The sequence below is a fragment of the Cokeromyces recurvatus genome, assembly GCF_025118155.1.
Source record: "Cokeromyces recurvatus strain NRRL 2243 chromosome Unknown BX663scaffold_56, whole genome shotgun sequence".
Taxonomy (NCBI): Eukaryota; Fungi; Mucoromycota; class Mucoromycetes; order Mucorales; family Mucoraceae; genus Cokeromyces; species Cokeromyces recurvatus.
The window spans coordinates 1-25,524 of NW_026251442.1; the positions used below are offsets into that span (position 1 = coordinate 1).

A 25,524-nucleotide genomic window follows, 5' to 3' on the forward strand; every position below is an offset into this window, starting at 1 on the left:
TTTATATTGTTTACAGGGTATAGATTCTAGTTCGGAATGAATTAACATAAAATATATCATCCAGATAAACCACAAGATTTATAATTTATGTATTGCTTATTTACCTTTTATCGTAGAATATTACTTTTTAGATGAGGAGATTCATGTTATGCTAGACATCAGATATAATACGAAAATTAGTTAGTTTACATAAAATCATTACATTGTCAAAGTATAACGTTTCTAAAGTTAAAAAAAAAAATCTTTTAAAGAATTAATGGATGTGTAAATCATGTTAAATTGTCTTATAGAATAATTTCATTGTTTTTGTGAGTAGTTGGAATAGAATAAAGCAATTAGTTCATTTATGCTTACATTGAAAGAAAAATCAAGCATTTCTAAATTGAATATAACGACTTTAAAAGTAATAAAAAAATATTTCTTTATTCAAAATTAGTGCATACAACATAGAGTATTTTCATGTATGATTATATAAAATTTCTTCTTCATTAAACACGACTGAATATTAACTAACGAAAAAAAAAAAAAAAAAAAAAAAAAAAAAAAAAAAAAAAAAAAAAAAAAAAAAAAAAAAAAAGATTGAATCCAACAACTTATAATACCAATCAAGTATTATTCAATAAAAGAATTTATAATACTTGTCAACAACACTATTACGCAGAACGAATTATAGGGCAGTGCATTTTTATTTTTATTTTTATTTTTTTTTTAGTTTTCCGTTTTTTCTGTCTTTATTTCTTTCCTTTCTTTCTTTCTTTCTTTCTTTCTTTTTTTTTTCCTTCTGTTACTATCTTCTTCTCGAAATTTACACAAACTACTATTTGAGCTAGAATATATGGTAAGACAATACAACTATGAAGCGAGTATACTTACAACTATCAGCCTATATGTACTATATCACCAATAAAATTATAGTTTTATTCAGATGAACAAGTTCAAAATATGCTACACAAACGCCAACAAAGGCTATTGCATTTTGCGCTTGGATGTTGCTACACAACAAAAATACACAGACAAAGAATGCGTATCATTAAATTAAAATAGGGCAAAAAGAATCACTTTTTTTTTCTTTTGGAAACCTCTCCACTCCAATATATGGATATTAGGATGCAAAATAAAATAAATTAAATTAAAACAAATTAAATAAACAAAGAATATTTACTATGCCTAGAAATAAATTCAGCATGTATTATTAGTGCAAGAATTTGTACACTTACTATTTGTGATACTTCAAGTGCCAATTGTAAAATAATGAATTCGGACGGTTATTAGTTTAAGCTAATATAAAAACGTAATATATATCAGTTCCCAGTTGATTATTATTTATAAATAGTGCACTGTACTTAATAAAGAATAGCAGCACAATTCTCTATATTTGTAGAAGAAATTCTTTATTATATTAAAAATAGTGATTGATATAGTTTAAGGAGCTTTTTGGTCTGATGTAAGTTGGAAAAACAAACAGATAAAATCAGCACTTTAAATGTAATGCTTGAATTTAATTAAAGCTATTGTTAGACTTGAAAGTCTTTATTTTTTTTTTTAAATAAAAAAATAAATAAATTTATGTGTGTATGTATATTTATATGTATGCAACATAATATGAGAAAATAGGGAAATATATAATAAATGTGTACAATTGATATAATAAGTTATTAAATAAAATCCAAAACTAATGGGTTATTGGGCTTTTTCTTGTGTTTGAAAGAGTTGTAAATATACGAAAATACATAGAAACAAGTTTGTGAAATGTAGCTGAAATAGTACGGGCTACTGGTCCTCTAAAGCCATATATGCAACGAAGTGCAATCCATTGTTGTTGGCGCTTAGGAACTTTAGCACGTAAAGGGAAGCCAGGATGTTCTCGTAAAGTAGGACCGATGGCCATATAAATCTCAAAAGCAGCACGAATACTATCTTGCACCTCATCAGGTAGTCCATCAATTCCTTTTTGTGCTTTATCTGAAATTTGATCAGCTAGACCTAAAATTCTGGTTGAGAAAGACTTAAGTGTTTGCTCACCGACTTGTAAAGGGTTTTTGGCCACTTTCAAAAGATGATAAATACTTCGAGGAGGATATGGCATATATTGAAGTGGAACATAGCAGCGTCCTACTAAGCTATCAGCAATAATATCACGAGCAATATTAATAAGTTGAAGGCACTATAAAGTGAAATGAATATGCGAATTAATATAAAGTTTTTTTTTTTTTTTTTTTTTTTTTTTTTTTTTTTTTTTTTTTTTTTTTTTTACCTGTCCAGTAGCTCGTGCTCTTGATAAAACTTCTTCATTTCTTACAGTATTATTCTTATTATACTGTCCCCAATTACCATGCCCAGTTTTATACATGATAACACAAGTACAGAGTTCACCAAATGTTCCTGATATGAGAGCAGCATAATTTAACAAGTCTTTTTGTTTCTTAACCGGTTCTCCTCGAAGGTCAAGTTCCCATGCATTTGTAAGTTCTGACATAGCTCGAGGACATAAATAGTGACAAATACGAGCAAAATTCCTAAAGACAGCAAGTACATCATCATTAGGCAAAACTGAAGCGTAATAGTTCCAGTTAATATGGGATGGCAAAGTGGGATCAGCAGCATAAGGATTATCTTGCCTAGAACTAAGATTACTTGGAAAGAAAACATCTCGTAGAAATTTTCGGATAGTTATTAAATTCTTTTCACATTGCTTAGGTGTAGAGGCATCATCAACCAAGTCATCTGCAGTACGAAAAAAAGCATATAAAAGACAAAGGTCTTGACGAAGATTTACAGGAAAGAGGGCAGCCATTGTTTTCCAAGAACGTGAAGCAGGCCCTAAGAGTCGAATAGCAATTTCAAGATCATCAATTGGAGCAGGATTAAGGTCAGATTCAGAAGGTATATGAAAGAGAAGACAAATAACAGCATTCCAATAAGATAACGAAGTGGCGCATTGAAATTGTGATTGCTTGTCTTTATCTTGATGAACCAAGTAAGGATATGTGTTTAAAAGAGCATCCAAGAAATCCAGTACATTACATAAAAGCACGAGTACAACAACAAATAAAACCCAGATTGTATGCCCATATGTATATAGTTTGCTATGAGTATATGCTGTATAGCAAATGAAAGTACAGAAAGTAGATGAAATCACAGTTGACGCGGTAATAGCTCTCCATCTTCTGACAAGGTAAGGGCCAGGAACATACCACAATAAGCCAATGATAGTGAAGACGAACGAGAAGCTATAACATGATGAGTAATGACTATATAAATGTATGTATTTATAGATATAATAAATTAAAAAAATTAAAAGAAGGAGGTATTAATGATTAGACAACCTTAAATTGTAATGTAAAATTTCTGAATTACCTAAACATTGCCACTAAGATAAATATAGTAGAAATACCATGTCGTAAGAAACCAGAAATGAATAAGTTAGATCTGGGTTTGATGAATATAATAGAGAAATGCCATCTTGTAAAGAAACTACATATGCAGACAGTAAATATAGTGATTATTGAAAGTACAACGGCGTCAATTAGTGAATAATAATTGAAACTAAAACTCTGTAATTGATATGCAGTGTCAAATGGTGTAGATAATATTCCTCCTTTATACGCGGTAGTAGTTATATTTTGAAATCCTATTAGAGAGATATATCTTTTATCCTCATAGATATTGGCATTATAATCAACAACAAATGGTATTAAAAATGAAATGCCACCTAATAAAATGCATTTGGCAATATCAAGTTTTGAAATAAATGGTCGATAAACAGAAAGTGTGACTAAAAGTATGACTATAGAATAAAAAAGGTATGACATTTTATATATTATAGAATATAGAAAAAAAGAATTGTGTATTTGTATGGAAGAGAAATCAAAATAATTAATGAACATTTTTTTCTTGTTTGAACTAGTATTTATATCATGACAGGAAGTAGCTGGTTTCCCCCCTTTCCCCTAACATAGCACGAAAAAAAAAAAAAACTTATTTTAGGCTCTTAATTCGTTATGCTGACAAAATAAAATAAAAGATGTTTTTATTCTACTTGAAAAAAAGAATACATGTCTTGTAAAAAATATAGCATATGCAATCGAATAAATGTATGCACTGTGATCTCCTATTTTATCAAGTTTATTATAATCATTATTTTTGTCAAGAAGAGTTTTAAACTAAGTTCTATGTAGAAAGTTAATCTATCTACAACATTACAAAGGTGATGGGACCAATAACAACAAAAAAGTATTCGTCAACATCGTTTGTGTATGTCACAGAAAGATGAAACAGTGCATATGTTATTGCTTCTTTGTATTGCTTTCGTCAATTGTGCCACACTAATATTGCATCATCCTCCATTTGAGTTCTCTCCTATATTACTATGCAATCCAAGGAAAATACCGTTGGCTTTCTTACTCCTGCATGCATTAACAACAAAGGCTGTAAAAAAAAAAAAAATTCTCAGCTAAAACATAAAAAAAGGTATTTTAAGAAAAATAGAGTACTTTATAATCAGAAAAAAACATGGGTAACATTTTTGTATGCAATTCTAAATTGAGTAAAGTATCACTCAAAGTAAATAAGATTTTAACTTTAAAGTGTCGTTTTTTTTAATAAAACTATTGGTCATGCTCAATCATCTTATTGACTGTCAATTACAGCTTCTTATCATTTCTTTATAGATGTATTCTACCCCTCTAGAATATCATATATATCCCTGTTTTCCTTTATTTCCTCCTTTATTTTGATCTTATTCCAACTTCTTTTTTTTTTTTTTGATTTTCGACGCAAAGTCTAAAACACTCTTTAACTCTCCCTCCTCTTTACTCCTGCGGAGCTTAGTAAAAAATATACATAGATCTTTTTTCCGATTGATCATCAAAAACTATGTGATACGTTATCCTTGCCACCCCATCCAAATCTGTGCTCAATTTTGCCACTAAAAGAAAAAAAAAAAAAAAAAAAAAAACTCTGTTAACGAAAGTACAATTATTGGTAACTGTATGTAATGGAAAAACAAACAATTGAACTTTTATATAAATTTATATGCAGTTTAAAACATACATTCAAAAATAACGTAGCAACATGTTTTCAAAAAAAAAAAAAAAAAAGACTATTTTTTATTCTTGGTGAGTTTAATGCTACTTTTTCTAAGAAAAAAAAAAGCCTAGTTTATTTGAACACTGGAAGAAAGTAAGTCAACCATCAAATACGATCCTCAAAAATGTCTGTTAACACTAGAGGTTGCTAACCAGTTGTTTAATTAATATTAATCTTTATGTTATAACTTAATTGAAGTTAATTTAAAATAACTTGAATTAGTTTATTGTAATAGTTACTGTATAATTAAATTTCTTTGGTAAATTTTGCCATATATCATTGATAACTTTAAACTTTATGAAAGTGATTAGAGATTTTATTTTATTTTATTTTTATTGATAATAGAAACATTATAGAATCCTTCAATAGAAACTTTGTGATGCAAATATTTAGTGACAGTTGACTGCCGTTTCATACATTTCTTTTAAACAAAAGTTGACTTTCACCAGGTAAAAGTCAACTTTTACAACCGAGTAAATTACTAATTAATCAACCATATCAAAACTTTCTTTTTTCCTAACTCTTAATTTTTAGTTTTCTACTAAAACTTGGACAGTTAAATGGTAAATGATCAGCAACCACCAAAAACCATTTAACCAATGATAAAGTTGTAATCTGCTTCTTACATCTCCTTTTGGATTGTTAAGAATCCCAGTTATATAAAATTGTTCCTGACTGTAAATTTTACATCAATATGTCAATTAAACTTTATTTTACACATAAAATATTGCTTCATCAAGTTGTATGAATAGCACACTATTTTCTTATCATAATCACGGTTATTATCTTAACAAAGTTCAGAATAAGTGATAGTAAAAAAAAAAGCTAACAATAGGGCATACATCTATATTATTTACAACGGCAATATTAATATTATTCAATATGATAAACCTTTTTCTATTCAAGTAGTATTCAAATATCTGTTTATTTTTTTTTAATTCACTTACTGATATCATTTATTGGCTGCATATGCTTTTCATCAATTATGGTTAGTATATATACCCGACAGTTTCGTTTGTATTTTAATAGTTCGTGTACTATTTCAATTATGCCTTAAAAGTTTGTATCGTATCAATGTTAGTTTTTAATTATGTGAATGTCAAAAGTTGCAAATTATCCAGAACGATCGGAAATTATTTATCCTTTCTTTCCTATCCATCATTTACTGTCCAAAAAAGAAAAAATAACTAATTATGAAACAATTTAATACAGCATTAAGTAATTTTATCCTACAAATACCAATTCTATTCTATTACACAAATTTGGAACTTTAGTAAAAATAACGATTCATACTGCATAATTTTGAAGATACTTCAAATGACTAATCCATGAAAATCAAAACAATGTGTTTACAAGTATAAAAAATAAAAGCCAATGTTTGCTAAGCAAATGCAGATGACCTTTTTTTTTTTCTTTTGTTTTGTTTTACGAAATTGTTTTTATTTTCTATATTTGTTTATTGATATAATCATATTCTAATAAATAATGGTGATTTTTATGGAATATAAAATTTATTTATAAAAAGAAGAGGGCTTAATTTAAGACAGCTGTGTATTCTATGCATTTATTTATAAATACACAACAGATTTTTCTATCAAGTCTTAATGTAATACATTCATAAATGCGAGCATTTTTCTTATTGCCAAAATGTATAACATCATCAGTGATATAGTGTCAATAAATAATAATAAATGACTAAGCTTTTTGTAACACTTCTAAGTAAAACACGTCAACTGATAATGTAATAATGGAGCTTGCTATAAAACTGAATCTAAGTTTATGCTGGAATAAAAACGAGGTTTAACTTAAACAAACTGTGAGCCTAATTAACTAAAAAAAAAAAAAAAAAAAAAAAAAAAAAAAAAAAAAAAAAAAAAAAAATTATTTTTGGGGGTGGCCTACTTTACCCGATTCTAGGCGCTTCTGTAGGAGTATTGCTAAAGTAATACAGATAATTAACCAAAATAGTACAGTAAATAAAAAATAAAATAAAAATAAACAAGTATTCAAAATATATTAAAAAATGTAAAGCTAGATGGCTTCTGGTTTTCTAACAGATATAAAGTAGAAATGTACTAACTATCTGTTTAGTGTTCATATTATACAACTGTAGAATCAAATAAACATCATTATCCACCTGAACATTCATATTTTCCTCATTAAATTCTCTTTCTCTTTATCTTTCAATTTTTATTTTTGATTATATACTCTATTCCATCACAGTTAATGCTCATTCTAAATTTCAAAATAAAACTACCTCCGGCATATAATTCTCATTTTTGTCTATTTTTTTTTCGAGCATGTCTGTTATTCAATCAGAGCAATTACAACAATCAACATGGATACTATCATAACAAATTGAAAAAAAACAAACAAACAAACTATGAAGCCATATTCAAGTAAAATGTCAAAATCCGACAATTTGATATGGAAGCATGGCATTTCTTTATTTCCCCCCTCATTAATTGAGTCATAACTACACTTTTATAACTTCTTTTCTTGTTTTTCATTTTTTTGATATAATTATATCTTGTGTTCAATTTAGGATTTTTTAAACATATTTCTTATTTCTCACTAATCATTTACATCAATACAAAGCGTCTTTTCAGGCAATTGAGTACTCTAGTATTAAATACTCTAGCTCACCATACTTTCAAGCAGTTTCATTAATAATTCTTACAATATAACTTTACTCGTCTTCGTAGTTGCATCCACTCCAAATGATTCTCAGTTTGACATTCTTCTTTGGAATGGGATCTAATCTTTTGGATATCAATGACCCACTTTGAGCATAGTCGTGTAGTTTATTACCAATGGTATTCCTCAGCCATGTCTTTATGATAATTTAACACGTCATTACTCTATCTAATGTATCCATATGTATCATCAACTCCAAGTGCCATGAACTATTGCTGATTCACTTTTCTTTTTTTCTCGACTAAATAGCATTGAATAAACCAACGTTTTTTACACTTACTTTCTTCTTGGTTAACTTGTTGACCGGTAATCTGTACCGTTTTACATTTATTTCAAACACTTTCTCTTTCTCTCGTCAATTTTGGTGTCAAACTAATGTATTAGTTGTCCTCGTAACAAGCTAGTATATTTATATAACTTTTGATTCCTTTTCTTCCGCATTTGTTCATTTTGATCTCCATTTTTTTTTATAGCTGGCTAGGGTAATACAGCGCAATTGAACGGTTACTTGCTTATTAGTCATTTTTATAATTTTTTTTTGTGGAGAAAGATTTACAGTAACATTTACGTCATTTTTCAAACTGAGTTCGTATACTACATACATAAAAAAAAAAGGTTTATCTTAGAATGCAATTATGACCACATAAATCTTTTAGCATAATTCTTCTTTTTTTTTGGTATATATATAAGTGAACATATAAATAGACTTTGAATAGTTGAATTTCTTTTACTTTTTTATTATTAAAATTCATAAAAAAAATGTTATCTGTCTTAAGAAACTCTGTTCGTTATAATATTACTGCTTCCAAAAAGCGTTTATATGCCACTACTACTGCTCCTCCTCCTCCTCCTCCTCCTCCTCCTTCACATCATAATAAACCCAGTTCAAATAGTAATGCTGGAATCTGGTTAGGTTTAGCTGCGGCTGGTGGTGTTGGCTATTATATGTATAAGAGAAATGCAGGTAATTATTACGAGTGTCAGATAGAATTAAGGCGAAAAAAGAAAACAAAGAATACTAAAATAAACTCATATTAGAAACCAAAAGAGGTACTTTCGAAAAAGCCGGTAGAATTGCTGACAATAAAATTGAAACAGCTAAAGAACAGCTTAACAATAAGGCAGATGAAATGAATACTAAATATGAGCAGGAAAAGATGAATGCTCGTGAAGCTTTGAACGAAAAAGCTGACCAAGCCAAGGAAAAGTATGAAGAGGGAAAGCAATATGCACGTAATGCTGTAAATGAAAAAGCTGATGAAGCAAAAGATAAATACGAGGAAGGGAAAGCATATTTAGGCGCAAAAGCCGAGGCTACTAAAGATGCAGCTATTGAAAAGGGTCATGAAATTCAAAAGAATGTTGGTGAAAAAGTTAGTGAAACTGGAAAATCTATTAAAGAAAAAGCTTAATTATAACTTTCTAATATCTTGAAAATATATCATTCTTGATTGTTTTTTCTTGTACATAATTCTTTATATAAATAAATAAAACAATCTATTCTCCTGTTTTTAACAGTAATAATTCTTGTAATTGGCAAGCTTTTCATAAATGCGTGAATAGAAGTGACAATTCAATAGTTCACAATAAAGAAATCTGGATGTAAAATGTTAATTTTGCCTACACAAAGGCATAATAGAGAAAAAAAAAAGGAATAAAAAATACAATAATAATTTCAAGATTACTTATTAAGATAATGTTCAAAAAAAAAAAAAAAAAAGAAAGGCTTTTAAAATAGAAATCTGGAAACTAATAGCTTACCAGATAGTCCTTTAATCTGCTCTATAAGAAAAATAGAGTTGCAAATCGAAAATCTGCTGAAGTTGTAGTTTCTTGATATCATTATTCTGAACATATTTTATACCTCTTTGTTTCAAAACTAGACAGGCCGATGAAAATAAAGCCAAAAAGGGCTCTATAAAAACTATTAAAGCGATACCACCAGACTTTCGTTATGGAAGCCTTTTAAGATGTTACTATGTATGTCAGAGTTAACAGTTAATATACGGTATCAAAAATATTAATATTCTTTAAAAACTACAAAGTCATTAAAATACTTGCCGTTTCTGTACTGCCATTTTTATACACAGAAAATCAGAATCATCAGAAACTGAACTAATACTTTGAACTGGCCTATATATATCTTCTTTATTGTCACAACTATTGATTATTTTTAAAGCCTTATATTCTTCATCCTTTAATGATAAAGTGCCATCATATAGTTATAGTTATTAATAAGTAATTTCTACTAAAGTCTTGAATTAATTTGATACTTTTAAAGGTTTGGTCAAATATAAGACATCGTTTGCACTATTATATTAATAACGATTAATACCAAAGTATAGTAAATGAACAAATTGCGCCATAAAATTGGAAAATCTAGATATTTCTTTTATATTGTCCTAAGAACAGATTCAGCTTATGTTAAATTTAATATTAAGAAAGATAAAGAAATTTGCTATACACCTTTTTTTTTTTTTTTTTTTTTTTTTTTTTTTTTTCAAAATGATATTGCATTTATTGGGAAAAAAATATGACAAACCTTCTTTAGGACAGTTAATATTTTGCATTTCTAATATCTGGTTCTCTTTCATTTAATTCAGTGATACGTATAATCTTAATATAAGCTTTCAGTCTTACTTTGAAAGCGGTTAAGGAAATAATTTTTAAAGAAAATGGCAACTGTTTTGAGTAGTAAAAAAAATAAAATAAAGGAGAATATAAATCAGAAAGATAAGTCTATGAAAGCTTCGTATAGTTTATTAAAGAATTAATAATACAAAAACTCTAGCGGGAAAAATAAGATAAAAAAAATAAAAAATAAAGAGAGCTATTTATATGTTTTTACAAAGTAAGTTGTATTAAAAGGCAAATAAAGACTGGTGTAATAAAGAATCATGTGACATTGTTACTTTACATTCATAGAATATCATTTTTTTTTTTTTTTTTTTACTTGAACTGTCATTATTATATTGTTTTTAGAGTAAGCAGTAACACATCAATATTAGTTCATAGAAAATATTCTAGTTATAGCAATGCTAAATGTTCGTCTGCTACTATCTCATATATTCTTGCTTAAAAAACTTTTTCTTTTTCTTATAGAAAATTGTTCTTACTATACGTTAACAGAAAGACTATAAAACGTATCGTCGGGTATTTACACTTTAGCCTTAATTACATCTTTAATTATATTAATGATTGTTTGAACAAGTAATTGAAATTGAAAGTACAGAAACGTGAAGACCGCGACTGAACGAGATTCCTTTGCTATTTGTCTATTTATATCATAAACTAAGCTTTATAATTATAGTTTCTAGAGGCTTCTTTTTGATAAGTCAGGTAGGAAGAAGACCAAACAATGTATTAGTTTATATTATTTAGAGCCGGGAGATATTTTTGTAAAAGTATTAACAAACTGCAACGATCAACAAAATCAATGTCAGATCCGATCAGCATTTAAAAAACATTTTTTTTTTAATTTTTTTTAAACTATCAACCAAGTTATAAATATAAAAAAAAAATTAATATTAAAATGAGTTGGTCTACAGGAGCTTCGTTCCTTAACAAAGACCAACTTAAACATCGTCATGTTACCAAGAGCATCTCAAATGATGTCAACAAAATGGTTGTAGAAGAAAAAAAAACGAAAATCCATAAAATTACTATTTTCCAAAAAAGGATCGACTGGGTTATTTCTATCATTTTGACAATTTGGACATGTTATATTAGATTGTGGAGGATTTCACAACCTTCATCAGTAGTGTAAAGTTTCTTTAATATCAACACATAGATAACGATAGTTAATTTTTTTTTTTTTTTTTTTTTTTTTTTTTTTTTTTTTTAGATTTGATGAGGTCCATTTTGGCGGTTTCGCTAGCAAATATATTAATAAAAAATTTTTTATGGATGTTCATCCTCCAGTAAGTTAAACATGAATTACTATTGTAACAAATAGAGTAATTAACTACTTTTGTAGTTGGCGAAATTGTTAATTACTTGGGCTGCTGAGATAGTTGGTTTTGATGGACAATTTGATTTTAAGGAAATCGGAAAGTAAATCTAATGATCTAAACTTGATTTGACATGTAGACTAATAACGATATATGTATATAATAGAGACTATCTTAAACCAAAAGTACCTTATGTACAAATCCGTGCTTTTTGTGCTTTAAATGGTGTTATGGTGGTACCTATTGCTTACTGGACAATGCGTAATTCTGGATTTTCTAGACCGACTGCTATTTTGACAGCTTTAATGATTTGTTATGGTAATATATACAGAAATCTATAAAAATAAGCAATAGGTATTTACATGCATATTTGCTATTAGAAAACAGCTTAATTACAAACAATCGTTTGATTCTATTGGATTCTATTTTATTATACTTTATCGCTTTTACACTTTTGATGTGGATTAATTTTCGCAATCAAGCAAATCAACGATATAAATTCTGGTGGTGGATTTGGCTTATTTTAACAGGTGTCGGTATAGGACTTACTGTGAGTTGTAAATGGGTTGGATTGTTTACCATGGCTACAATTGGTTTAGCTGTCATAAAGAATTTGTGGGATCTATGGGGAAATCAAAAAATCAAAGTGGTTAGTAGTTAATAAGTCATTTATAGATATTTTAATTTCTGATTTTATTAGTAGATTGAACTAGTAAAACACTTCTTGGCCTATTTTATATGTTTAATTCTTATTCCTTTTATCATCTATGCTACTTGCTTCGAAATTCATTTTAATATGCTTCCTTTATCTGGAACTGGCACTAGTCATATGTCATCTGAGTTTCAAACTTCTTTGCAAGGCGTAAAATTCCCTGAAAGCACATTTGCCGGTATACACTATATACATATATAAATGCACATATACAAATATTTATTAATTGTTTTTTCCGGGGATTTGTAGATATTGTATATGGAGCCAAAATTAGTATCAAGCATATGGGAACAAATGGTGGTTATCTTCATTCTCATGAGCATTCATATCCTGGTGGAAGCAATCGTAATTTATCGTGTATAAAATGAAAAAAAAATGAATTTTGACTTATTTTTTTTTTATTTATATATACATATTGTGTGTAGAGCAACAAGTTACACTCTATTCTCATATTGATGATAATAATTGGTGGATAATTAACAAGGCAGATACAGATGATGTGAATGATCTTGAATACGTTAAGCATGGAGATATTGTACGTCTTACACATCTTAAGACTCATAGACGCCTTCACACCCATGATATTAGACCTATTACAAATGATGAAAAATATCAATATGAAGTAAGGTATATAACTAATTTAACTATATTGCTTTATAAATCTAATTTACCAAAAAAAAAAAGTTCGTACGGATTTAAAGGTTTTCAAGGGGATAGCAATGATAATTGGCGTGTTGAGATCATAAACTATGATGGTCCTGATCCATTTGCGGGCGAACGACTTCGTGCTCGTCGTTCTCAATTTCGTTTGGTTTCTGTCACTCAAAATTGTGCACTTTTTTCACGTAAATTTAAATTACCGGAATGGGGTTTTAAACAGCAGGAAGTGACATGTATGAGAGACGCACTTTATCCTAAAACTATTTGGAGAATTGAAAGTACTGAAAGTGACCTTTGTAAGTTTTTTTTTTTTATTTTTTTTTCCTTTCCTTTTTTTATTGTTATTGTTAATCATCTTTAATAGTGCCTGAAAATGCAGAAGTTGTAGAGTATGAACATAAAGGATTTTTTGGCAAATTTTTAGAATTAAATAAGGTGATGTGGAATGTTAATAAAGGCCTGTCTTCAGTTCATATGTATGGTTCAAGGCCTAAGGTAATCTATAGATAGATATAATATAAAGTTAAACTTATAAAAATGTCTGTTTAGGACTGGCCATTATTAAAGCGAGGTATTAGTTTTTGGTCTAAAGATCATTTAAGGGTCTATTTACTTGGAAATCCTCTTATTTATTGGGTATCTACAGCTTGTGTATTTACATATGTAATGTATAAGGTGTTCATTTTTGTACTTGCTAAACGTTGTATATCTATTCCTCTACAAGTTAACTTGTCCAGATATGATTCTATAATGGGGTTCTTTTTTATTTCATGGGCACTCCATTATTTTCCTTTCAATTTAATGAAACGTCAACTATTCCTTCATCATTATATGCCTTCACTTTATATGGCCGTATTGATGAGTGGCGTCTTTTTTGAATTATTTACCAGTAAATTCTCCACTCCTGCTCGTTGGTCTTTTATGATAGTCTGTATAATGATGATTGTCTATGTTTATCGTATTTTTATTCCAATTATATACGCTGAACCTTGGTCTAAAGAAAATTGTTTAAAAGCCACATGGCGTTCTACCTGGGACTTACGTTGCGAATGGTAATATATAGATGCATATTGAATACAAATATTAAATTTTATATATCTATTAGGTTCGATAACACTACTTCCACAATCCCTGTTCAAGATAAGTCTGACAAGCTAGATGTAGGTCTAGAGTTTGTTGCCGAGCCAATGAAGATAGTTAAATCTGAAGATAATACTAATTTATTATTTAGTAAAGGTGTTATTAACAAAGAGTCTGATTTTACTCATAATGCTAGAGAAAAAAAAGACGAGCACTTGAATATTAATCTAGATTAATAAATCAGATAAATTTATTAAATCTCATTTCCCTTTGTATGTAAAGTTTAATTTTTAAGTTATGATTAAATTCTTTTCTATTTCCATTTTCTACATATTCTTTACGCTCTACAATGAAGAGTGAAATTGCTGGGAGAATGGCTGAGGAGCCTGATTTAGACCATTTTAAGAGTCAACCATATTGATAATCTCAACTGTAAAAACTAGAAATCTAATACAACACTTATAAGAATGTCTTGAAATTAACGATTCTAAAAAAAAAAAAAAAAAAAAAAAAGATCCTGATCCGGATATTGTTGTTTTGTACCAAATAGCTGTTATTTTAACTAAATAGCACACTTGTATTTTGTGTCTTATCTGATCTATTCGAACCACTACTTTTTAATTTTTACTTTTACTTATTTCCTATTAGTTCACTTATCTATTGCATTTTGATACTTTGATCTAAAAAGAGGTGTCAGTTTATTCTGATTCGACCAGGATGATAACATACTAAGCTATTTTAATGAGAATGCACTGCTTTTATTGTTTAGTCATAAAAGGAAATCTCCGAATATGGAATGTTTCACTTTAAAATATTATTATAATTTATTTTTGGGAGGGGACAAGATTTTCCTTATAGCTTTTTTTTTCTTTCTTTCTTTGCACAAATGGTTAATCTTAATTTAAGGGCGATTGCAATGGTCATTGCATCGGTAGTTACTTTAACTGAAGCTCAAAGATATATGGGAAAGAGAGAAGCAGAACGTGATTATTATACAATCAATATACCCAGTAATGATGGCTACGAGTCAATCAAATACATAGCAAATCAACTAGGTGTACGATATGAGGGATATATTGGTGAACTAGATTCCTGGTTTATGGTCAGTGTCCCCAAGCCACGATTGAATAAAAGAGATGATGACATTCTTGCTAAATTTGAACGACTAAAGACACAATCGTTAATGAAAAGAGACATTCATTGGCAAAAAGTGAAAAGTATCAATAAGCAAGTTTTAAAAAGGCGTACAAAACGTGGACCAATACCAAATGAATTTATGAATGTACAAAAATTATTAAATATTACAGACCCTTTGTTCGATAAACAATGGCATTTGGTATGTAAGTTTAATATGATATCTATAAATATTCAAGTTATTTACATGTGTTAGATTAATCAAGAATATCCTGGTAACGACATCAATGTCACTGGAGTATGGGAACAAGGTAAATAACAAATAAGCCATAACTCATATATATAAAAATATAAAATTAAGGCTTTCTCTTGAACGTTAGGTATTACTGGAAAAGGTGTAAATGTTGTTATTCTGGACGATGGTTTGGATTATATGAGCAAAGATCTTGCTGATAATTTTGTAAGTGATATGTACATTATAAAGAGACTGTAGCTCATTTTTTTTTTTTTTTAAAAAAAAATAGTTTGCTGAAGGCTCCTATGATTTTAATGATCATGAATCCTTACCTAAACCTAAACTTTGGGACGATAACCATGGTACAAGATGTGCAGGACAAATTGCAGCAGTAAAAAATAATGTTTGTGGTATGGGTATTGCATATGAAGCTAAAGTAGCTGGTGTACGTATTTTGTCTGGAGATTTAACAGATGCAGATGAAGCAATTGCATTGAACTATGAATATCAAAAAAATCATATATTTTCATGTTCTTGGGGTCCATCTGATAACGGACAAACAATGGAAGCACCCAATGGTATCTTGGCAGATGCATTTTTAAATGGAATTAACAATGGACGTGGCGGCAAAGGTTCCATTTATGTTTTTGCTACTGGAAATGGGGCTATTTCAGATGATAATTGTAATTTTGACGGATATACAAATAGTATATACACCATTACTGTGGGGGCTATTGATCACACAAATCAGCACCCACCTTATTCTGAAAGTTGTTCTGCGCAATTAGTCGTAACTTATTCAAGTGGTGGAGGAGAGTATATTGTAGGTAATTTAATTAATATTAATATAAAGTAAATATTTACATTTTTTTTTTTAGCATACGACAGATGTCGGTGAAAATAGTTGCTCAGATAGACATGGTGGTACATCAGCTGCAGCTCCAAATGCAGCTGGCATCTTTGCTCTTGTTCTTTCCGTAAGACCTGATTTAACTTGGAGAGATTTACAACATTTATGTGTACAGACAGCTATCCCTATAAATACAGGTGATGATGATTGGAAAAAACTACCTTCTGGAAGATTATATAATCATAAATTTGGATACGGTAAATTAGACGCTTATAAGCTAATTGAAGCTGCAAAGGTATTTGAATTGGTTAATAAACAAACTTGGTTGGAATTACCAAGTCCTCTAAAGAAGAGAGCGATACCCGATTCTACAGGTTTAAAGACAAGAAAAGCATTGAGAAGTACTATATTAGTAACAGAAGAAATGATAAAAGCAGCTGGACTGCTTCGATTAGAACATATTACGGCTACTGTTAATATTGAGCATCAACGACGTGGTAATATTGTAATTAACTTGATAAGTCCAAATAATGTAGAATCTGAACTAGCGACTCGACGTAGCTTGGATTTAAACAAGAATGGTATAAAAAATTGGAAATTTATGAGTGTTAAACATTGGTAAGTATAGTATAATACATAATGCGTATTTGTGATTATACTCATATTTGTATATGAAGGGAAGAAAACCCTGTGGGTAATTGGACACTGGCTGTATATGATGTAGATAATCCAGAAGCTAAGGGACATTTATTAAATTGGACATTAACATTATATGGGGAGCAGGATCCTCTTTTTAAAGGAACTCCTATCCATTCATCCACTAGTATTCATCATGATAATGAACATGAAGAAATATCTACTTCAACTTCCACTATATCAACAACGACAACAATAGATAATACACCGTCAAGGCCCACACGTATAAAACCATCGAATGCTAATACATCTCCAATGACGACTACTACAACAACTTTTATTGAAACCAGTACTCCCACAAATGTTAATGTTAATGAAGAATCAAAGGATTATTTAACTATTGTCTATAGCGTTATAGGATCAATTGCTATCTTTACTATTGCCTTGGGTATTTATTTTTATAAACGACATGGATGGAAGGCCTCAAGTGATGAAAGAAAACCAGGATATGAATTTGATGTACTTCAGCCATTAACAGAAATAAACGAGCTATCATCAGAAGAAGATTTATCAGACAATGATGAGGAACTTAATAGAGCTTTTTAGATAATGAATAAATTTAAGCTTATTTTTTTATTTTGTTTTTTCATTGTATTTCTTTGAATAACCTTGTTTTAATATGAATTAACAAACTTTCAATAACCCTTCCCGCTTCCCTCAACTTTAAAGAAATACAGAAAAGTCTAAAGAAAGAAAGAATTATTTAATGACATATTCATGGTAATTTAGCCACTTATCTCGATATTCAGTGAGTATGTATCAGGTAACAAGAAGCATTTTCGTGAGAATCAGATAATGAAATTTAGTAATAAGGTTTTATAGTGTCTTTTATTTGATGAGGAATCATAAGGCTATTTATTTTTTCTTTTTTTCATACCTCCTCTGTAATACAAGTAAACATACCTTTATAGCTAATATAGTTGAACCTATTGTACACAGCTTCGATAATTCTCTCTGCTACTACTTTATAGATATGGTTTTACAAATTATATTTGAGTGATTCATTATAAAACTGCCTCGAGTCTATAAATAATATATTACTGTTAATGATGACTCGTTTTACCAATTGGCTAGTAATAGAGTGAAAATACAATTTGAAAACTTACTGTTAATCTAATAAAAGTAACGTATATAGCCTCAAAATAATTTGACTAGGATCTTGATTGATTTCTTTTGAAGTAATTTTCCAGCATATTTATCATTAAATTGCGTTTTTTCTCGTAAGGTTTGAACTTTATTATCATGTGTATTTATGTTTGTTATCAGAGAACACTCTACATTGTAATTTATTGACTTCAAATCAATAGCAATAGCTCCATTTTCTAGTGGGTTTGAAATAATCTATATTAAACTTGGCTGATGCTATCTATTTCCAACAAAGTCTGATTCATAGATATTAATTCTTAAGATTTACCTTGCCTCAACAATCAAATTAATGCTTGTACAGAAAGGTTTTTTTTTCTCTAATTGTAAATTTATTATCTTTTATAGAGAGAAGCTTCCTTTTTTTTTTTTTCTTGACCTTAAAAATACGATTCGCTTCTTTCTGTGCCTTTTAATCTATATCAGGGAGAATACAGTTTCAGACACTTTATTCTTAATTCGGTTATTTAATTATTTTTTTTAAGTTTTTTCTAAAAAATATAAATGTTTCAACATTATTTTTTTTTTTTTCTTTTTCTTCTTTTTTACTATCATTCATTGTATTTGTAATAATTTGAAGTGAATATGAGTACTTCTGTAGCCGACATCTTTGAAGATTATGTAGAAAGTAAATTCCATTACATAAATTTAAAATGCAATTCTGACTATTTTATGGCATTTTAACAATGGATGCATTTATTTATTTTTATAGGCTTGCAAAATTTACCTTCAGAAATTGATCAAAACATGCATGAATTAAGAAGTATGGATGAAGAATTTCAACGTATTGTGTACATAAAATGAGTTTACATAAAATATAACATTTAGAAATGGGATTATTCTTACTTTTATATATTTATATACATGTATAGGATTTAAAGAAATCTACTCAAAACATAAACGCTCATACACTAGAATATGTAAAGCATTAAATAATCAAAATTCATCATCGGATTCTTCTTCACCGACTACTCTAGCTCAAGCTAGACTCCAACTCGAAAAAGATTATAAATTAGCAGTACAAAAGCAAGATCAAAAGATCAGTTTAACAAAGCGAATGTATGATCTTGTTAATCGACATATTGAACGTATTGATTCACAAATGGCTAAAACCGATATAAGTGATTTGGATTGGCTAGCAGGGAGAAAGCAAGCTAATTGGACTGAAGATTGGAAATTAGATCATCAACGCAAAAGACCTTCACCGCATGGTATATTATCAGCACGAAAAAGGTGAGTATAAAATAATTAAATAAATAAAAGCTCTCCCTCTTAAACTAAATGTCGTGCAATAGAACTCTTCATTCTTCTCGACCTAATCCAATGTTAGAGCAGAATGGCATTCTTCCAGAATTAGATATCGACCCAAATGAACCAAAGTATTGTTATTGTAACCAAGTATCCTATGGTGATATGGTGGCTTGTGATGGTGAAAGCGTAAGTAACATGTACATGATGTGTAGGATATTCACTTCACTTACATTATCTTTATAGTGTGAAAAAGAATGGTTTCATTATGCTTGTGTTGGATTAGCAGAACCACCTGTAGGGAAATGGTACTGTGATGATTGTGCAGTTGAAGAAGGACATAAGAAAAAGTTAAAACGCTTATCAATGGACGATTATAATTTGTTTTAATATTTAAAGTTGATACCAGTATATTGATCCCTTAAGAAATAAAACTATGCATGATTTGTTTTAGTTATTCTAATACACAATGAATCGTCTCTTTTCTTTCCTTTTAAAATTAAATGGCTAACAAATTATGCCCAACTCTTTTAATACATTTACTTTACAGTATTTGCATCATGATTCGAACAAAATCAACACTAATTTCATTTTAACGAAAAAAGAAAAAAAAGCCCGAGTCTATACTGTATCAATGCTTTCCCCTTCTCATAACTGCTTGACTGTAATCCTTCATCTATTCTTCTTCTGTATCATTTTTTTGTAAAAAGAAAAAAAAAAAAGGGAAAGAGGATAAATCTTCTCCATAAAAATATCAAATCAAGAAGCAAAATAGCTTTATTTATATGTACAAAAAAAACAATAATTAATAATATAGTTATTTATTATCAATACCATAGCGTTTAAGAATATTTGCTTCATAAGGATGCTCGCTTCCTTCAAATATTTTTAAACGATCTAAACGTACTTCACGAAGTCTATTTTTGGGTAGCATACCAGAAACAGCTTTACGTAGAGGCTATACAATAAATTAGTCACGTTAAACTTAATATCCTAAAGTACTTGCCTCAGTAGAATCTTTTGCTTGCAAATCTTTGAATTTGATTTCTTTTAATCCGCCAGGATGCATTGTATGATGGCGATATAATTTTTGCTCGACTTTTTTCCCTGTAACTAAAATGTCCTTCGCATTAATTACAACAACATAATCCCCACAATCAGCTAATTAACTAGTGTTAGTCGTTATTGGTTAGAGCTTTTTTTCTTTTTTTACCTGCAGGATCATAAATAGGTTTGTGCTTTCCCATTAATGTAGTTGCAATGTTCGTAGCTAATCGACCTAAAACTTTTTGTTTCGCATCTACCACATGCCATACACGAGCATAAGCAAGGGCAGTCTACTAATGGTATTAATATATTACCTTAATTCCTTTTTTTTTAAAGAAAAAATAAATAAGAAACTTACATTTCCTACAGCTTGAGACATCTTTAATTGAGAACAAGGGTAACCTTTTTCTTTTATTTTTTTTTTTAAAAAAAAATAAGGTCCCCGCTTTTTTATGACCCAGCTAGCATGCGTACATTATATGTAAAAATTTTAACCTGGAGAATTTAACTTCAGAATATGTATACAAAAATATTTATTTTTTTTGGCGTATTATCTAAATACATTTTCCATTGTATAAAATAAAAGCATGAAAACACAACCATTATTTGGTGGTGCAATTGAAGTTGCAGTTCAAGATTCCTTCATTGATGCAAGGTGAGCATTAATCTTCTTGATTTAAAACAATAATTAACTCAATACAAGTCAGTTTCGACAGATTCCAGATAATCAAGAAGTTTTCGTTGACATGGCTACACAACAAAGTTTAATTTTTGAATTGTTGGAGCAAGTCGAAGCAACCAATGAAGAAATTGCAAAGTAAGATAGAAACTGAAAGTTCAATTATTTATTTAAACGCTTCTTTCTTTTTTTTAGGTTTCATTTTCAACAATTGGCAGATGATAATGATGCTTCTGAGATGTCAATTACTACAGTTGATATTTTAAATCCACAAACTGCCTCTCCTCTTCTCCCGTAAGAAAAATAAAAAATAAAAGAATATATGTTTTAGTTTCTTTGTTTAACGAGTTTGTTTTACTAGATGCAATACAACTGAGGTTTACATGTTGGAAGGCATTCAAAAGATCTCAAAATTTAATGAAACAAATGCATTCAATACAGTTGATATCGTGCTTGTAGTTGTTAGACTAAAGAACGTTTCAACTGATTTCGTTATTTCCATTAATGCACCAATTCAATTGGATTCAAAGAGTAGTGAACAAAAATCAGCCAATGAAACGAAAGCCATTCATATTGAAAATGTGAAGCAAGATATGCTGGCTATTTTAAACAAACTACAGGTTAAAAATTGGAATCTCTTTGCTTAATAAACCTTCCATTTACAAGTTAAGCATCTTCTAGAGAGCCTTTTTAATTGTTCAGTAGCATAGATTATATTTAATGACTTGATCTTAATAATCATTAAAACATATAAAAATCATTTATAAGAAAATGAATTTATATGCTGTCTCCATTTATTATTATTATATGTCAAATATGTTAATTTTCAATAATTCTTGCTTTCCCTTCTTTGTTCATCAAAACCTTTTATATGATGCTATATTTTCTCTTTCTTTAAAGCTGTAGAGTTTCTATGTAACTGAAGAATAATACTGATAATGGCTCATAAGATTTTTTTTTGTAAATGTCTATACTATCAATAGTACCTTTGATAATGATTAGGAAAGTAAATCGCTTATTATAACAAAATATGTATTAGTTGTATTCAGTAATTGTATGAAAGTATATGAAAAATGAGACAGATAGCAGTATCCGAATTATTTGATAACTTGTTATGTTGATGCTAAACTTCAATGATATAAACTATTATCAATTAATACATTTTGGAAAGGACTATTAAAGCCTATCTCATCCAACAAGGTTTTGGCTTAATAAAAAAAACTACTCTTAATGCATCTAGTCTATTATCGTCTCTGTAAAATGTAATAAATATATTCAGTCGTCATTCAACTTATTACCCAAAGCCACTGCGCATAATTGTTAACAAACGAACAATTTTATTCACTATCTCCCAGATTCATTATCAGCTCTGCAGATACTAGAAGACCCCTTGACCTTTTAGACACACTTCCTTATACGTAAATTGCCTTCCTCTTGCTCTAGCGTCTTTTCTTACTTTGTCTATCGTTTAATTAGTTGCGTTGTCCTCTACAAACGTGATTGATTAAAGATCTACTTTTATTGTCCCTTTTTCTCCTTTCCTATCACTATCCAGGCAAGGACAACCTTGACTGTCTTCCTCTCTTTGATAATGTACAACAATTTCCTTTTTTATTCTCAAATCTCAGAGAAAAAAATTTTAACTTTTCATTCCTTGAAATGACCAGAGTAATATAGATGTATTTAATAAAGGGTGCCTAAAAGAGTGTTTGAATATATAGCAGCGTATATAATGGGAACAATATTATGCTGCCCAATAAAATAAACTTTTTGCCCTATAAAATCAATATTTACTCCGAATTCTACTTAGGAAACCCTGGCAAAAATTCATTATACCTCCTCTTTTTTTTTTTTTTTTTTTTTTTTTTTTTTTTTTTTTTTTTAATATACAAATACATATGAATATACATAAAACCAGCATGTCTTTTATTCTTAGGAATCGGTCATTCAAGTCAATTATAACATCACGGCGTTTTTTATCCATTTCACATTCTCGCTTAGCGGAACAAAAAGTGTCCAAACAGGAACTATTACCTGATGAACGTCTTCAGGAGCTTGTCGCTGCATTAGAAAGACCCAGTGAACGTCAATTGAGCGATTCTCGAGATGTTATACGATCGATCGGATCTCTTAAACCTCAATCAACATTAATAAGCAGCTCGGAAATGGATAAACTTTACAATCGTCTTAATAATGGATTTACTGTACGTCAGTTGGCAGATTTCTTACGTGCTAATAAAATACCTCAGAGGTATAAAGATAAAAAGAAGAACATGCTGGCTAATATCATTCAACGTCATTGGGGTATCAAAACATACGAACAGGTTCAACTTGAAGAAAAGGAAAAACTCAAGGATCGAGTTAGAAAGAGCTTTGCTGTTACACGACAAGAGTTATTTTTCATTTTTGCAGATGAGGGTGAAGGGATTCGACGTATCGAACAAGACCATCAGGTGAATGTGACGATTGATGTGGAAAATTTTGTTTATATTATCGAGGGGCCTTCAAAGGCAATTGAAGTAGCGAAACATGCAATTGATACTCAGTTAACAATTGTAGAGGGTCAAATGGACTTGCCTCCACAAATGATAAACAATGAACAGTTACAGTCAGAGATTAACGATGCGTTAGGAGATGCATCTAAGATAGCTGGTAGTTATATTTCATTAGATGATAATAAGGTAATTTTGGCTTTTTTTTTTATATCTATCTATCTATCTATCTATTTATACATTACAATTAGTTTTCTTTGTTTAGTTTGTCTGAAGAAAAACTATCTAATACAAAACAGCTGTTAAAGTTACTCTTAAAGGACCTAGTTGTGACAGATGAAGATAAACAAAAAGCGTTAGAAAGCACGATTGTTCAAAACCAATCTGATTTTACTGTTTTACCTATACAGGATTCATCTGCTATGTCCATATTTGATAGGCATTTGAATTGGGTTAGAACTAAACAGGAAAATATCGATAATGAAAATGAATTCAAGTTACTAGTAGATGGACAAAAGTAATATAAATATACATGTATAAAAATTATGTACATGAGAGAATGGTAAGGTCTAACTATTTTTTTTTTTTTTTGTTCTTAGAATTGGACGTTTTGAAAATATAAAAGACATCTTATTAAAGCCTTTTAAAGAACATACTACTTTAAATGATATATCTTTAGAAGCAAGGTAATTGAATACACATGTTTTATATATAATAAACCTAATGTTTTGAGAATAGATTTGGATATTTGTTATTTCAAAACGATGGAAATATGAATAGCAATTCGATTCTGGATCTTTATAAAAATAGGACATTATTCTTAAACACGTAAATAGCAAAGCCATATTTATTTCCTTTTTATTATTATTATTATTTTAACCAGAATAAGCTTAGAATTCCACCTCGGCAATTGACAGCACCTTTTATACCATTTACGTTAAATGAAGGATTTCATCAAAGATCTATACAAGTGGCATATTCGAATAATAACAATAAAATACAGCTTGAATTCGTGATAGACGAAAACGGTAATATAAACGTAAAGAGGACAATCGGAGAAAAAAAAAGGTCGATGGTAGATGTTTTAGGCGTTCATGGGTAATAAGCAAATCATTTGTATAGTAAAGAAAATTGGTATTAATACATGTTATTAGTAATATCGATATCCGATTAATAGCAAAGCAGTATGAAGAATATAACCCTAATGATAAGCCTGAGTTGGCTAACTTAATAAATCAATGTGAACTATTAAGGTAAGCAATTCATTTTATAGTATATATCTATGTATACATATAAATATATACTTATTTTTTTGCCAGTTATAACGAATTTACAGCACCTAAAGAATATGAAAATATGATGCTTTCAGATATTACCTTTTTAAACAAAAAGAGATATATATTCAATGATAATTTAATATGCTTAAATCATATCGAACAACAAGATAAATTAGCAAAACGAACTGAATTAACAGTATGTGTTTATTTGTTTTTTTTTTAATATATACACACATGTATATGATTATATTTATTTATTTGTGTGTGTGTGTGTTTTAGGTTACTTCAGTTGATCCCCAAACTTTAGATTTAGCAAATGCTGTTGAAAAATGGCCATCTTTCTCTCAGCTTCTGAATAGCATTGCTAGTCAATGGGTTTATTCAGGTTTCTAATATAGAATTTATTATAGACATTTACATATAAATAAAGATACTTGTATATTTTGAAGGAAAAAAAAAATAATTAATTGGAGTCTATATATAGTGTTCCGCTCTTAAATCAGGAAATACAAAAGTACTTTGGGATTCTAGTACTA

At 29.1% G+C, this 25,524-nt stretch overlaps 8 protein-coding genes across 8 annotated transcripts; 6 read left to right on the forward strand and 2 right to left on the reverse strand.

The window, feature by feature from the left end:
- Positions 1-1,565: 1,565 nt before the first annotated feature.
- Positions 1,566-3,862, reverse strand: BX663DRAFT_528039 (Squalene/phytoene synthase-domain-containing protein). Its single transcript, XM_051530123.1, has 3 exons — positions 3,358-3,862; positions 2,255-3,251; positions 1,566-2,164 (listed from the first exon to the last, which is right to left on the reverse strand). Exons 1-3 carry the CDS (start codon positions 3,810-3,812, stop codon positions 1,673-1,675), a joined length of 1,944 nt encoding a protein of 647 aa, XP_051377483.1. The 5' UTR covers positions 3,813-3,862; the 3' UTR covers positions 1,566-1,672.
- Positions 3,863-8,620: 4,758 nt separating this feature from the next.
- Positions 8,621-9,306, forward strand: BX663DRAFT_528045 (uncharacterized protein). Its single transcript, XM_051530124.1, has 2 exons — positions 8,621-8,749; positions 8,824-9,306. Exons 1-2 carry the CDS (start codon positions 8,731-8,733, stop codon positions 9,195-9,197), a joined length of 393 nt encoding a protein of 130 aa, XP_051377484.1. The 5' UTR covers positions 8,621-8,730; the 3' UTR covers positions 9,198-9,306.
- A 2,101-nt stretch (positions 9,307-11,407) lies between these two features.
- On the forward strand, positions 11,408-14,163 carry BX663DRAFT_444959 (glycosyltransferase family 39 protein; the record flags this gene model as incomplete). The annotated part of the gene is made up of 11 exons (XM_051523656.1): positions 11,408-11,547; positions 11,630-11,705; positions 11,762-11,838; positions 11,902-12,053; positions 12,116-12,384; positions 12,439-12,625; positions 12,697-12,792; positions 12,873-13,074; positions 13,132-13,403; positions 13,472-13,602; positions 13,657-14,163. The coding sequence occupies 11 exons, from the start codon at positions 11,408-11,410 to the stop codon at positions 14,161-14,163; spliced, it is 2,109 nt and encodes a 702-aa protein (XP_051377485.1).
- Positions 14,164-15,046: 883 nt separating this feature from the next.
- Positions 15,047-17,691, forward strand: BX663DRAFT_528049 (peptidase S8/S53 domain-containing protein). The gene is made up of 6 exons (XM_051530125.1): positions 15,047-15,523; positions 15,578-15,632; positions 15,702-15,781; positions 15,846-16,379; positions 16,435-17,024; positions 17,084-17,691. The coding sequence occupies exons 1-6, from the start codon at positions 15,074-15,076 to the stop codon at positions 17,646-17,648; spliced, it is 2,274 nt and encodes a 757-aa protein (XP_051377486.1). The 5' UTR covers positions 15,047-15,073; the 3' UTR covers positions 17,649-17,691.
- Positions 17,692-18,798: 1,107 nt separating this feature from the next.
- On the forward strand, positions 18,799-19,960 carry BX663DRAFT_528055 (uncharacterized protein). Its single transcript, XM_051530126.1, has 5 exons — positions 18,799-18,873; positions 18,958-19,029; positions 19,118-19,478; positions 19,541-19,682; positions 19,740-19,960. Exons 1-5 carry the CDS (start codon positions 18,831-18,833, stop codon positions 19,881-19,883), a joined length of 762 nt encoding a protein of 253 aa, XP_051377487.1. The 5' UTR covers positions 18,799-18,830; the 3' UTR covers positions 19,884-19,960.
- A 288-nt stretch (positions 19,961-20,248) lies between these two features.
- On the reverse strand, positions 20,249-20,974 carry BX663DRAFT_565461 (50S ribosomal protein L13). Its single transcript, XM_051532085.1, has 4 exons — positions 20,899-20,974; positions 20,707-20,830; positions 20,500-20,654; positions 20,249-20,451 (listed from the first exon to the last, which is right to left on the reverse strand). Exons 1-4 carry the CDS (start codon positions 20,917-20,919, stop codon positions 20,311-20,313), a joined length of 441 nt encoding a protein of 146 aa, XP_051377488.1. The 5' UTR covers positions 20,920-20,974; the 3' UTR covers positions 20,249-20,310.
- A 102-nt stretch (positions 20,975-21,076) lies between these two features.
- BX663DRAFT_528061 (uncharacterized protein) lies at positions 21,077-21,967 on the forward strand. Its single transcript, XM_051530127.1, has 4 exons — positions 21,077-21,195; positions 21,244-21,357; positions 21,415-21,513; positions 21,581-21,967. The coding sequence occupies exons 1-4, from the start codon at positions 21,128-21,130 to the stop codon at positions 21,864-21,866; spliced, it is 567 nt and encodes a 188-aa protein (XP_051377489.1). The 5' UTR covers positions 21,077-21,127; the 3' UTR covers positions 21,867-21,967.
- Positions 21,968-23,091: 1,124 nt separating this feature from the next.
- On the forward strand, positions 23,092-25,461 carry BX663DRAFT_463465 (uncharacterized protein). Its single transcript, XM_051523992.1, has 8 exons — positions 23,092-23,900; positions 23,963-24,228; positions 24,311-24,397; positions 24,450-24,539; positions 24,606-24,809; positions 24,866-24,964; positions 25,031-25,184; positions 25,268-25,461. The coding sequence occupies exons 1-8, from the start codon at positions 23,118-23,120 to the stop codon at positions 25,379-25,381; spliced, it is 1,797 nt and encodes a 598-aa protein (XP_051377490.1). The 5' UTR covers positions 23,092-23,117; the 3' UTR covers positions 25,382-25,461.
- The last annotated feature ends 63 nt before the right edge of the window (positions 25,462-25,524 follow it).

Coding starts and splice junctions, on each gene's coding strand:
- BX663DRAFT_528039 (XM_051530123.1), bottom strand. CDS start 3,812: ATGTCATACCTTTTTTATTCTATAGTCATACTTTTAGTCACACTTTCT. Junction 3,252..3,357: donor ATCTTAGTGGCAATGTTTAG/GTAATTCAGAAA, acceptor ACATTTATATAG/TCATTACTCATCATGTTATA. Junction 2,165..2,254: donor GAGCACGAGCTACTGGACAG/GTAAAAAAAAAA, acceptor TTCACTTTATAG/TGCCTTCAACTTATTAATAT.
- BX663DRAFT_528049 (XM_051530125.1), top strand. CDS start 15,074: ATGGTTAATCTTAATTTAAGGGCGATTGCAATGGTCATTGCATCGGTA. Junction 15,524..15,577: donor TCGATAAACAATGGCATTTG/GTATGTAAGTTT, acceptor TACATGTGTTAG/ATTAATCAAGAATATCCTGG. Junction 15,633..15,701: donor CACTGGAGTATGGGAACAAG/GTAAATAACAAA, acceptor CTTGAACGTTAG/GTATTACTGGAAAAGGTGTA.
- BX663DRAFT_528055 (XM_051530126.1), top strand. CDS start 18,831: ATGAGTACTTCTGTAGCCGACATCTTTGAAGATTATGTAGAAA. Junction 18,874..18,957: donor CTTTGAAGATTATGTAGAAA/GTAAATTCCATT, acceptor TTATTTTTATAG/GCTTGCAAAATTTACCTTCA. Junction 19,479..19,540: donor ATATTATCAGCACGAAAAAG/GTGAGTATAAAA, acceptor GTCGTGCAATAG/AACTCTTCATTCTTCTCGAC.
- BX663DRAFT_565461 (XM_051532085.1), bottom strand. CDS start 20,919: ATGTCTCAAGCTGTAGGAAAT. Junction 20,831..20,898: donor TGTCTCAAGCTGTAGGAAAT/GTAAGTTTCTTA, acceptor TACCATTAGTAG/ACTGCCCTTGCTTATGCTCG. Junction 20,452..20,499: donor AAGCAAAAGATTCTACTGAG/GCAAGTACTTTA, acceptor TTTATTGTATAG/CCTCTACGTAAAGCTGTTTC.
- BX663DRAFT_528061 (XM_051530127.1), top strand. CDS start 21,128: ATGAAAACACAACCATTATTTGGTGGTGCAATTGAAGTTGCAGTTCAA. Junction 21,196..21,243: donor GATTCCTTCATTGATGCAAG/GTGAGCATTAAT, acceptor ACTCAATACAAG/TCAGTTTCGACAGATTCCAG. Junction 21,514..21,580: donor ACTGCCTCTCCTCTTCTCCC/GTAAGAAAAATA, acceptor TTGTTTTACTAG/ATGCAATACAACTGAGGTTT.
- BX663DRAFT_463465 (XM_051523992.1), top strand. CDS start 23,118: ATGAATATACATAAAACCAGCATGTCTTTTATTCTTAGGAATCGGTCA. Junction 23,901..23,962: donor TTTCATTAGATGATAATAAG/GTAATTTTGGCT, acceptor CATTACAATTAG/TTTTCTTTGTTTAGTTTGTC. Junction 24,398..24,449: donor GATATATCTTTAGAAGCAAG/GTAATTGAATAC, acceptor TTTTGAGAATAG/ATTTGGATATTTGTTATTTC.